This window comes from Erpetoichthys calabaricus, chromosome 5 (assembly GCF_900747795.2).
Source record: "Erpetoichthys calabaricus chromosome 5, fErpCal1.3, whole genome shotgun sequence".
Classification (NCBI taxonomy): domain Eukaryota; kingdom Metazoa; phylum Chordata; class Cladistia; order Polypteriformes; family Polypteridae; genus Erpetoichthys; species Erpetoichthys calabaricus.
Genome location: NC_041398.2, coordinates 30,798,516 through 30,811,329, shown reverse-complemented (window position 1 = coordinate 30,811,329; position 12,814 = coordinate 30,798,516). Strand labels below are relative to the sequence as shown.

The 12,814-nt window shown below is 43.0% G+C and overlaps 1 protein-coding gene across 1 annotated transcript in view; it reads left to right on the top strand.

The window, feature by feature from the left end:
- Positions 1-12,814, top strand: part of pik3c3 (phosphatidylinositol 3-kinase, catalytic subunit type 3) — a 93,609-nt gene that overhangs the window by 32,948 nt on the left and 47,847 nt on the right. The window contains exons 6-11 of the mRNA XM_051927398.1: positions 2,112-2,207; positions 2,621-2,692; positions 5,726-5,830; positions 5,913-6,005; positions 10,605-10,790; positions 10,870-11,018. Coding sequence (XP_051783358.1) covers positions 2,112-2,207; positions 2,621-2,692; positions 5,726-5,830; positions 5,913-6,005; positions 10,605-10,790; positions 10,870-11,018 — 701 coding nt within the window. The remainder of the gene's footprint in view (positions 1-2,111; positions 2,208-2,620; positions 2,693-5,725; positions 5,831-5,912; positions 6,006-10,604; positions 10,791-10,869; positions 11,019-12,814) is intronic.

Below are 12,814 nucleotides of genomic sequence, written 5' to 3'. Positions count from 1 at the left end.
AGGGGTGCTGGAGAAGAGAGTTCGGTCGATGGTCGAATCTTGGATTCAAGAGGAACAATGCAGATTCTGTCCCGGCCGTGGAACACTGGACCAGCTCTACACCCTGGCCAGGATCCTGGAGGGGGCATGGGAGTTTGCCCAACCAGTCCACATGTGTTTTGTGGATTTGGAGAAGGCATTAGACCGTGTCCCTCGAAGCATCCTATGAGGTGTGCTCCAAGAGTACGGGGTACAAGGCTCGTTGTTACGAGCCATTTAGTCCCTGTACAGGAGGAGCAGGAGTCTGGTCCGCGTTGCCGGTAATAAGTCGGACTCGTTTCCTGTTGAGGTTGGTCTCAGCTAGGGCTGCCCTTTGTCACTGATTCTGTTCATAAGTTATATGGACAGAATTTCTAGGCGCAGCCAAGGAGCGGAGGGGATCTTGTTCAGTGACCTCAGAATCTCGTCTCTGCTATTTGCGGATGACATGGTTCTGTTGGCTTCATCGAACAGTGACCTCCAGCTCTCACTGGAGCGATTCGCAGCCAAGTGTGAAGCAGCGGGGATGAGAGTCAGCACCTCTAAATCCGAGGCCATGGTTCTCAGCTGGAAAAGGGTGGAATGCTCTCTCCGGGTTGGGAACACATTACTGCCTCAAGTGGAGGAGTTCAAGTATCTCGGGGTCTTGTTCACGAGTGAGGGAAGAATGGAGCGGGAGGTTGACAGATGGACCGGTGCGGCATCCGCAGTAATGCGGGCTCTGCAACGGTCCGTCGTGGTGAAGAGAGAGCTGAGCCAAAAGGCGAGGCTGTCGATCTATGTTCCTACTCACCTATGGCCACGAGCTTTGGGTAGTGACCGAAAGAGCAAGATCGTGGATACAAGCGGCCGAAATGAGTTTTCTCCGCAGGGTGGCTGGACTTTCCCTTAGAGTGAGGAGTTCAGTTATCCGGGAGAGACTCAGAGTAGAGTTGCTGCTCCTCTGCATTGAGAGGAGTCAGTTGAGGTGGTTCGGGCATCTGGTTAGGATGCCCCCTGGACGCTTCCCTGGGGGGGGGTGTTCCGGGCATGCCCCACTGGGAGAAGGCCACAGGATAGACCCAGGACACGCTGGAGGGATTACATCTCCCGGCTGGCCTTGGAACGCCTGTAGGAGGTGGCCAGGGAGAGGGAGGTCTGGACTTCCCTGCTTAAGCTGCTGCCCCCGCGACCCGACCTCAGATAAGTGGTGGATAATGGATGGGTGGATTGAGAACAACTTTCCCTAAAGACAGCTTGGTAGGATTTAGGTAATTTCACCTTCAACAGCGCACAATATAATGAAAATATTCAAGGAATTGGTTCAGATCTCCGAAATGCATACAGAGGGTTATGGTGTGAAGAATGTGGTCGCAATATTTCCTGTGCACTGTTTCTGCAGCATCAGTGCTGTCAGGCTACCTGCTGTCATACTATCTTTATGACCAAGGAGATCTTGTGGCTGTGAAGGTGAAATCTGGGGCTTTCAGACACTAAGCCAACAACATTAGATTAGAATTTTAGCATTTTTAAAATATTCCTTTACTAAAACAAATATGGTAACAATAATGCAGAATTATTCTAACAAATAAATTCTATCTCTAAGTCAACAGCTATATCTTTGACAGTAGCAAATTAGTTCTCCGTTTGATTTAAGTATCATTGATTTGTTTAAAAAAGTGTTTATATTTGATTGAATCAATATTTTGCTTATATTTTGACATTTTTGATATTATAATGCACCCTCAAGTACTAAATAAAGCATAGTTAATCTGGCAACTATCACATCCTAAACTTTGGCTGAATGTGGTCTAAAAACCCTATAGTGTGACTCTTGGGAACTGAAGTGTTTGTTAAAATTAGTAGAACCTCCTTAGAACAATACTTCTCTAATGGTCCTAGGTGTAGTATGTGCTATATGTACAGACAGACTATTTATAGGGCCAGGCCTCTACATCTGCACATGAGGAGCCAGTCTTAATGGCAGTGGTACAGAGCAGAGGAAAGTGCTTTCACAAAATTTGACAATTTATACTTTATTCCTCCCTCACAATTCATATGCCATTCGGAATACCTTTTTATTATGTTTTGTATAATCCATGCTTGTTTTCCAGAGTGAGAAGAGAAGCTCAAATTTCATGTATCTTATGGTGGAGTTTCCACGGGTTAAGAGTGCAGATAAGGAGTTTGCTATTGTCTACTACGAGAAGGTATGGGTTCTAAGGAGCAGCTAATGGTAAAGAAGTCATTTATTCAGCTTTTCATGCTTTGTTTCTCCCTGCATATGATACAAATTCTTAACAAAATGTTTAAAAATAAATCTGAAATCTTTTGGCAGCTTTAAATTGATTGTGCTAATGAATGTGGGAGTTAGAGATGTATATCCTGTCCACTGTTGGTTCCTACATTGCGTGTAGTGCTCCTGGTTTTAGCTCCAGTTTAATTTGACTAGTCATTTTTATTAAGTTGGTTCAGTAAATGGATGGATGAATTTTGAAAAGGTAACTATAGTAGAACCAAACTTGGCCAGCCCTGGGGATATTGTGTAGCACTCTGGTATAGCTGCTTCATTTTCACAATCCGATGGCCTTTTTGAGCCATATGTGCATTTGTTCTTTCACAGGATGGAGATGAATCATCCCCACTCATGAGCAGTTCAGAGATTGTGAAGGTCCCAGATCCTCAGATTTCCATGGTGAGTTTCCATTTATGCAACTATTTCATCCACTCTTTTGCTACTTTGTAAAGCCTGACTATAAACCTTTTACATTGTGATAGAGAAAATAGAATGTCCACGAATTGTTGTTAAGCTTAGAGCATCATGACATTTCTTTCTCGGGTCACTCTAGACTTAAATGTGTACTGCTGTATTTCTAAAGTTGTATAACGTTTTTCTGTCAAAGAAACATTAAGTTGAAATCAGTTGTTGGAGTCTGAATCCATCCCAACAATAGGAATCTGCAAATCTCCACTTTTATTGTTGATGCCTTGCTAATTTTTTTTTATCTCTGTTCATTTACCAATGCCATCTAACCAGTTCCTGTGCATCAGAGTGGCTGCGAGACACTCAGCATATCACTATCTTTTGAAATGTTTTGAAACATGAGATTACTTGTTATGTGTGGAATTTGGGGGCCTTATTAAATTATTCCATTTTTTTGGTCACCACCCTGTAGTCTTAATCATATTTATCTACTGCTTTCAGTCAAGTGGAATTTAATAAAATCAATTTACAGTTTTTTTAGTATTTGTCTCACAGATCTCGAATTCTGGGTTTAGTTGTTGTCTGTGTAAAGTTTTCATGTTTCCCTTCCTTGTGTCTGTGTGGCTTTTATTCCCTCTACTCCATATTTTCTTCCTAGATCTCCTCAGCTTTGTGCACTAGGTTAACTGGTTATTCCAAATTGGCCTTGCTTGAGTGTGTTTGTAATTAGGCCCTGCAGTGGACTTTGTACTGTCTCGTAATTGCCCCTGTATTGGTTCCATATTTACCGCTGGGATAGGCTCTGGTTCCTCCATGACCCTAACTGAAGTAAGGAGGTCTGAGAATGTTATATTTGAATTAAAAAGTATGACACTGCTACCTTGTCACGAAGGTGTTGGACCATTATGCATAAGTTTGCTGTTGCTGGTCCTTCTTGTTCTCTGTGAAACTGTCATTTATCTACAAAGGAATGTTTTAACAGTTTGTCAGTTTTCTTCAGTCCAATGTTATCACTCTGCCTTCTTTGTCACTGACAGTAGACTAAATGTGTTGGATTCAGACTACTTCCATGACAAGGTGCCTCAAGGTGTGCAATCTGACATGTCCCTTTCAACTCTTTTTTTATAGTCAATTATTAGACATGTAGTTATCACTCATTTGTTAGCCTGTATATGGTAGGTACGCTTTCATCATCGGTGTTAAACACAGGACCACCACGTTGTTGATTCCTTTTTGTTTTTTTTCCTCTGTAATCTTTTCTTCACTTTGCTGCTGTCATGAGTAAGAAAACACCAGTAAACCAGTTCTACATATATTATGTTCATGCTAGCACTACAAGGCCACTTGCATCTTTATTTTTGTTAAGTTTTATGCCTTATTATATATGTAGTTGATACCCTTGTTCATGGTCACTTACAAGATCAGAATACAGTACAATTGCTTATATATTTTTTATGATTGGAGCATAGGCTGACTAAGTCCCCATCCACACAACTACATTTTTATTTAAAAATACAGACATTAGTGCCTGTTTTCACCTTTCACCCACACTACTCCGGTGCTTTCAACACCTGAAAATGCAGACCTCTGAAAACATTCTGAAAGCACTGCCCCAGAGTTGTAGTGTGGACAGGTGAAAACACAGATTCTAATAGTGCTTTGATTTGTTTATGCTTATTACTTGGTCTTTCCCTGATTCGATCTTGCTCAATGCAATGTCTTATTCTCTAAATGATCACTCTACACATAAGAAAATATAGCACACACAGAGGAGTTGCTCTCCATGAAATCTGTTGTGTTGCTTACCTGTATGCATCTAAGTTGCATTTTGTACAGTTTGAATGCTGCATACATTCACAAAAAGCAAATTATTTACCAGTCGCTGCAGTTTTGTGATGCATTTTGTGACTGACCAAAGTTTTGGGGAAGAACTCTATGCTCTCAGCGAAAAACTGTCCTCTTCAACAGTGTAGGCGGACGACTATGTCATATGCATTTTTGGTCATTTTAGTGTGGACAGACAAGTTTCTGTAAATTATGTTGAAACACTAGTATGAAAGGAGATCATTTTGGTTTAAAAATGCCATTTTTAAAGGAAAACATAGTGTGGACTTAGCCTGACTTCTATAAAGTTACATAATGAGTCAAATTGAATTTGCAGTTGTGCAGCTTAAGGACAGTACTTAGGCCAGCCTGCCTAGTTTAAGGATAATTGTCAGCATTTGCTGTCACTTACTGAGCAGTCAGTTACATTTTCAGGATGGGAAGACCTAGTAGAATGCCTATAGAGCTTATCAAAGTTAAAGATTTTTTCTCATTTTTCAATCCTTGGTTAGAAATACTTGCAACTTTCTAGTTATGTCCCAGAGCAGGACATCCTTAGTACAACAATTTGGTTTTCTTTTCTTGATAAATCAGTGACAACACTCTGCTGTCCCTAGGTGATCCTCATTACCATTTCATCTCCCACTACCCTGAGAAATGGGACATTCAGATGATGTAAGGTTTAGTGGAAACCCAATGACAACACATCCTTTAAGAGTAAGCCTTTTTAACCTGCCTGCCCAACTCAGTCTTGATTTTATTGGGAAGCAATATAATAGGCATGTAATAAACAGGCAAGACTGTACAGTGGAAAGCACAGAACATGGCATGCAAACTAAAGAAGATGTACTGATGTATTCTGACAGGTGAGAACTGCAAATAATGCATGTGTGGTTCATTAGATATGGAAGATGCTTCATTTCAAGTGAACAAACTTACCTTTCAGGTTGACTGACTATTCTAAATAAGGCCCAGTTTGAGCAAAGTTATATAGTCATTTTTCTTTTTTCCCCCTGACTCTCAGTAGTGTGCTGCATTTAAAGCTGAACTCTTGATTTATTTTCAGCTTCTCTGTCATTATGGGGCCCTTTCACCCTTCATCACTTATGGTTTTTGTACATTGTATATAACTACCATTGTGTTGTCATTCTTGGCAAATGACTGTTGTTTGTTTTTCTTTCTCATTGTCTTTTTATCCAGGAGAACTTGGTGGAGAGTAAGCACCATAAGTTGGCTCGCAGTTTACGCAGTGGACCTGCAGACCATGATCTAAAGCCCAATGCTGCAACACGTGACCAGCTTAATGTGAGTTATGCTAGGGGTTCAGTGTTTTTTTAACTTGATGGTGCTAGCTATCGAGTTCACAATTTAAATGTATTTCCTACAGATCATTGTTAGCTATCCGCCAACCAAACAGCTGACATCAGAGGAGCAAGATCTGGTATGGAAGTTCCGGTATTACCTCACAACTCAGGAAAAGGTATGTTCTGCTTTAACACTAGAATTACCAGAGCCTACGAAAAAACTCGTATATCCGGCCCACCTTAAATCGCTTCTTAAATCCGTTCACACCTCTCCGCCAGCATCCTTTGTCCTCTAAATGTGCTGATAAAAGACAAGCTGCCAGCAGCCGGCTATTCCATCCCCCCACCGACTTAGAACGTGAGCGAACCTTTCCCAGCTCACGCCTTGATTGTTTACCTGGGAGTGAAGTGCAGTTTTACAGTGGAAATCATAGATCGTTATTTGGAAGACACGCATGAAATGCGTGTTCCGTTTCTAAAGTAATCTGTGTAAACACATTGTTAAAACAGAAACTTTTTCATATTTTAGTAATAAATGTTACAAAATGTAGTAGGCATAAACTATAGAATATATAAAGCCCGAGTTCCAAAGATCAAATAAACACTTTCACAAAAACTTCAAGAATGATTCAACAGCTTCTGTGGCGTAGCGCGTTAAGATTTGCCTCTTAGCGCAGAGCAGCTTTTCCTTGCCTCACAGACCTGAGTTCGATTCCCCTCTGGGGATGAAGTGTTGCTTTTTTTTTTCTTTTCTTTTAAACCTCAAACGGACATAAAATTTATACATTGGTATGCACTGTCAGTTACTGAGATCGTTATATTTTCATGTGGGATGCTCCTTTTCAAATATTTTTTTAACAATTGAGACTGCAATTAACAGGAACAACTGTCCTTATAACTTATTTTTAAGATCCATAACACACAGACAGACAGAGCACTGCGTAATAGAGAGACAGACAGGCAGAGAAGTCACTAGATATAGAAATAAACAGGGAAGCCACGTGTACTGAAAGAAAAAAAGAACAACATGTGCGTTGTCCCTGACTCTCTAAGTAAGATCGGGGGAGGGGTGATGTTAGAGCGCCTGTGCTTATTCAGTGCAGCTGGGACAACGCACATGTTGTTCTTTTTTTCTTTCAGTACACGTGGCTTCCCTGTTTATTTCTATATCTAGTGACTTCTCTGCCTGTCTGTCTCTCTATTACGCAGTGCTCTGTCTGTCTGTGTGTTATGGATCTTAAAAATAAGTTATAAGGACAGTTGTTCCTGTTAATTGCAGTCTCAATTGTTAAAAAAATATTTGAAAAGGAGCATCCCACATGAAAATATAACGATCTCAGTAACTGACAGTGCATACCAATGTATAAATTTTATGTCCGTTTGAGGTTTAAAAGAAAAGAAAAAAAAAGCAACACTTCATCCCCAGCGGGGAATCGAACTCAGGTCTGTGAGGCAAGAAAAAGCTGCTCTGCGCTAAGAGGCAAATCTTAACGCGCTACGCCACAGAAGCTGTTGAATCATTCTTGAAGCTTTTGTGAAAGTGTTTATTTGATCTTTGGAACTCGGGCTTTATATATTCTATAGTTTATGCCTACTACATTTTGTAACATTTATTACTAAAATATGAAAAAGTTTCTGTTTTAACAATGTGTTTACACAGATTACTTTAGAAATGGAACACGCATTTCATGCGTGTCTTCCAAATAACGATCTATCATTTCCACTGTAAAACTGCACTTCACTCCCAGGTAAACAATCGAGTGAGCTGGGAAAGGTTCGCTCACGTTCTAAGTCGGTGGGGGGATGGAATAGCCGGCTGCTGGCAGCTTGTCTTTTATCAGCACATTTAGAGGACAAAGGATGCTGGCGGAGAGGTGTGAACGGATTTAAGAAGCGATTTAAGGTGGGCCAGATATACGAGTTTTTTCGTAGGCTCTGGTAATTCTAGTGTTAATCACCATTGCTGACTTACTCTGTAACCTGGTGTCAGTTTCTTACCTTTTATAAAAAATAAAGAGACAACAAGGTGGCGCCACAGAGCATCCAAACTGCAGACACTGTAATACACAGTACAGTTCCAGGTTGAAATAAATGATTTTTTTTTTTTATTTAACAAAACACCTTCTTTTCCGTAACAAAAGCAAAAATACACCATTCACAATTCACACCTTTCTCCTCCAAGTGTATTGCCCACTATCTCCTGACTCTGACTTGATTTAAGTGAGGTGGTGGGCTCTCTTTTAAACTAGACCCAAGAACTGTTTCCAGTCTCATGTCCAGGTTATCTGGAGCATTTCCCGGTCATGCAGAAACCAAAGCAGTCCTCCTCAGGCTGTGCTGTCTGGCAGTATCCAAAGACCCCGACAGGGCTGTGATTCCAGACTCCCAACTCGCATGCAACCCTGTAGGTGGTGTCTTAATCTCGTCCAGCTTTGAGGAACACTGCTACCTGTTGTGTGGGAGAAAGATCTGCTTCTGGTAAGCCCATTCACCCAGTTCAGCCATTATGGTCTGTTGGCCAGTTATGAGTTCTTCCTTTATCCCAGCGGTAATGCCTGTAATCCCCGAACCCGCTGGTGGACACCGGCGGTGAAGGATGCCGTCAAGCTGAAGAAGGAGTCCTACAGGACCCTTTTGTCCTGTGGGACCCCGGAGGCAGCTGATAGGTACCGGCAGGCCAAGCGGAATGCGGCTTTGGTGGTTGCTGAGGCAAAAACTCGGGCGTGGGAGGAGTTTGGGGAGGCCATGGAGAATGACTTTCGGACGGCTTCGAGGAGATTCTGGTCCACCATCCGGCGTCTCAGGAAGGGGAAGCAGTGCAGTGTCAACACTGTATATGGTGGGGACGGTGCGCTGCTGACCTCGACTCGGAATGTTGTGGGTCGGTGGGGGGAGTACTTCGAAGACCTCCTCAATCCCATTAACATGCCTTCCAATGAGGAAGCAGAGCCTGGGGACTCAGAGGTGGGCTCCCCCATCTCTGGGACTGAGGTCACCGAGGTGGTCAAAAAACTCCTTGGTGGTAGGGCCCCGGGGGTGGATGAGATACGCCCGGAGTTCCTCAAGGCTCTGGATGTTGTAGGACTGTCTTGGCTGACACGCCTCTGCAACATCGCATGGACATCAGGGACAGTGCCTCTGGATTGGCAGACCGGGGTGGTGGTCCCCCTCTTTAAGAAGGGGGATCGGAGGGTGTGTTCCAACTACAGAGGGATCACACTCCTCAGCCTCCCTGGAAAAGTCTATTCAGGGGTCCTGGAGAGGAGGGTCCGTCGGATAGTCGAGCCTCGGATTCAGGAGGAACAGTGTGGTTTTCGTCCTGGTCGCGGAACAGTGGACCAGCTCTATACCCTTAGCAGGGTCCTGGAGGGTGCATGGGAGTTTGCCCAACCAGTCTACATGTGTTTTGTGGACTTAGAAAAGGCATTCGACCGTGTCCCTCGGGGAATCCTGTGGGGGGTACTCCGAGAGTATGGGGTACCGGCCCCCCTGATAAGGGCTGTTCAGTCCCTGTACGATCGGTGCCAGAGCTTGGTCCGCATTGCCGGCAGTAAGTCGAACCCGTTTCCAGTGAGAGTTGGACTCCGCCAGGGCTGCCCTTTGTCACCGATTCTGTTCATATCTTTTATGGACAGAATTTCTAGGCGCAGCCAGGGTGTTGAGAGGGTCCAGTTTGGTGGGCTCAGGATTGGGTCACTGCTTTTTGCAGATGATGTTGTCCTGTTTGCTTCATCAGGCCGTGATCTTCAGCTCTCTCTGGATCGGTTCGCAGCCGAGTGTGAAGCGGCTGGGATGAGAATCAGCACCTCCAAATCCGAGACCATGGTCCTCAGCCGGAAAAGGGTGGAGTGCCCTCTCAGGGTTGGTAGCGAGATCCTGCCCCAAGTGGAGGAGTTCAAGTATCTCGGGGTCTTGTTCACGAGTGAGGGAAGAATGGAGCGTGAGATCGACAGGCGGATCGGTGCGGCATCCGCAGTAATGCGGGCATTGCATCGGTCTGTCGTGGTGAAAAAGGAGCTGAGCCACAAGGTGAAGCTCTCAATTTACCTGTCGATCTATGTTCCTACCCTCACCTATGGTCATGAGCTATGGGTAGTGACCGAAAGAACGAGATCGCGAATACAAGCGGCTGAAATGAGTTTCCTCCGCAGGGTGTCTGGGCTTTCCCTTAAAGATAGGGTGAGAAGCTCAGTCATCCGGGAGGGGCTCAGAGTAGAGCCGCTGCTCCTCCGCATCGAGAGGAGTCAGATGAGGTGGCTCGGGCATCTGATCAGGATGCCTCCTGGACGCCTCCCTGGTGAGGTGTTCCGGGCACGTCCAACCGGGAGGAGGCCCCGGGGAAGACCCAGGACACACTGGAGGGACTATGTCTCTCGACTGGCCTGGGAACGCCTTGGGATTCTCCCGGAAGAGCTAGAAGAAGTGGCCGGGGAGAGGGAAGTCTGGGCATCTCTGCTCAAGCTGCTGCCCCCGCGACCCGACCTCGGATAAGCGGGAGACAATGGATGGATGGATACTGCTAGAGATGATTTTTTACAGTTTTTGATAGTGTACTTTTCTAAAGTTTGTTTCAAGACTACTTTAAAAGAGCGACATGCCTTATTCATCATGTGCAAGTGTGACTCTACCTCTTATTCTTTGCCTTAAAGAAAACTGTCAGTATGTTTATGCCCTTTAAATTTGGTATTTTGCTGATTCTTAGGCCTGCAATCTCATTCGTTTTATTGATGCTTAACTAAATGTCTCATATCTCACTCTCTTCTCACTGACTGCAGGCTCTCACCAAGTTCTTAAAATGTGTCAACTGGGCTCTACCACAGGAGGCCAAACAGGCTCTAGAGCTGCTAGGGAAGTGGAAACCGATGGATGTTGAAGATTCCCTTGAGTTGCTTTCTTCGCAATTTACCAATCCTACTGTTAGACGCTATGCTGTGGCCAGATTACAACAAGCCGATGATGAAGTAGGCCACTTTTTTTTCCTTTTCTTTTTTTGTGAGGATTAGTTTTCTTTCTCACTGTTTCCTCTGTACTGTTTCCCAGGACCTACTGATGTATCTGCTACAGCTGGTTCAAGCACTGAAATATGAAAATTTTGATGACATTAAAAGTGGCTTGGAACCCATGACTAAAAGAGACAGCCAAGGAGGTCTGACAGGCAGTGTGGTCTCAGGAGTTGCAGATGCTGAAAGGTGATTGTGGGATGAGAATATAGGATATCCTGAGCTGTGCATGTATGTAGTGGTAATACTGTACTGGTGATAGATATCAATGTAATAGCACATGCTCCGAGGCTTGTGTCTGCATTAAATGAAATGTATTGAGATGCTAGAGTAAGAAGTGTATTTATTTTAAAGTTGGGCTTTAAGAATCATTGTTTCATGGGCATGTTACTTTCTGCAATTTTGACATTATGAAAATTTTGTATTATCACTTGTAGCCAACCATTAAGTTATGTAAAGTCTCATTTATGCAATAGAGTACAATTATTTACATCCATTTATACTGTTTGTACTGAGAAAGAAAGGGAAATACTCAGGCACTACATTGAGACATGTACTGGGAATTGAATGAGCAACCTTCTTTTTCATTGTTCTGCTTCCTAGTTGGTAGACTATCTAGTCTGTTATCCACTGTAGTTCATTTGTGTTTATTTACTGTATCCAAACCACCATCATCATCGTCATCTGGTTTAAATACTATTTTCGCAGGTTTACCCTTATTAACATCTTGCCCCCCTCTCAAATCTTTTTTCTGCCAATCTCTGCAGTCCCGAGCTTCCTTTGGGATTGGCAGTTTTATTTCATCCAACATCGCCTCCAGCCACATCTTCTTTGACCTTCCACTGGGCCTTGTTATTACCGTCATGTTCTCATCTAATCATACTCTGTCTTTCACTCATCATGCCCAAATCACGTTAGTCTATTTCTCCATAGTAGAGCACCTATTACCTTAACACCAAGTCCTAACTCAGAATTTCTCCTCCATTCACTCTGACATTCCCCACATGTATAATTTTTATTTTTTTATTTTTAGCTTTGCTTCATCATCAGTCATGTCTCACTCACTACTCACACAATTTCCAAAAAATATTCACTTTAATGCTAGAGACTTTAATGCTTTAATGCTTTAGAAGTCAGAATGGGGGCACAGCTCATGGAATGCACCTTTCTTCCATGCACCAGTCACCCTGACTATCATTGCTGTGTGTTCACTTCCATTTGCACTCAGGATGTTGTCTAACTAACAGAACATTCCAGCTTTCTCTAAAAAAACTCCCTTGCCAATGTATAAATTTACATTTACTCTATCAGAATTCTGCACTACATTTTCTACAAACAGAACAATAAACTCGCAAACACACTATTCTTTGCAAAGCTACAACCTTTTATGCAACCACTTCTCACATACCACTTCATTTAAAATATTTTCCTTAGTGGTTATTTGCTTTTTACGAATCATTTTAAGATAATTTTGTCATAATGTGGACAAGACATAATGGAAAAGAAATTATTGGTAAGATTGTACCTGCAAAGTGATGTCTATGTATAGTTGGATTTAGTGCAGCGCCGGAGATATAGAGGTGAGCATGAACTTGGGGATTCTTCAGCTTCTTTGAGTGAGCAAGCAGAATTACCAGACTGTGCTTATAAGGGGTAGCGAACAAGTAAATTAATGGAATGAATATAGTTGGCTTTCATTTTGTTAGGAGATGAACTGAAGATCAGTGCCAACTCTCTAAGAGGCTGCTGTGTGATAAGGGTCAGGGACATGGAACTCCTAATGAACATTAACTATTTTGGAAGGGGTGGATTTGCTGTTATTTGAGGTGGTAGGAGATGAGCAGAGACTTGAAGTTGAAGTGCCTAAAGGTAACTAGGTTTCTGTTTGGAAATTGAAAATTATAATTTATCAGGATATGGAGGTGCAGGTGAGATTTGAGGCAGAAGCTTGGCTACAAAGTTTTCACTTTACCTTTGTTTTATGT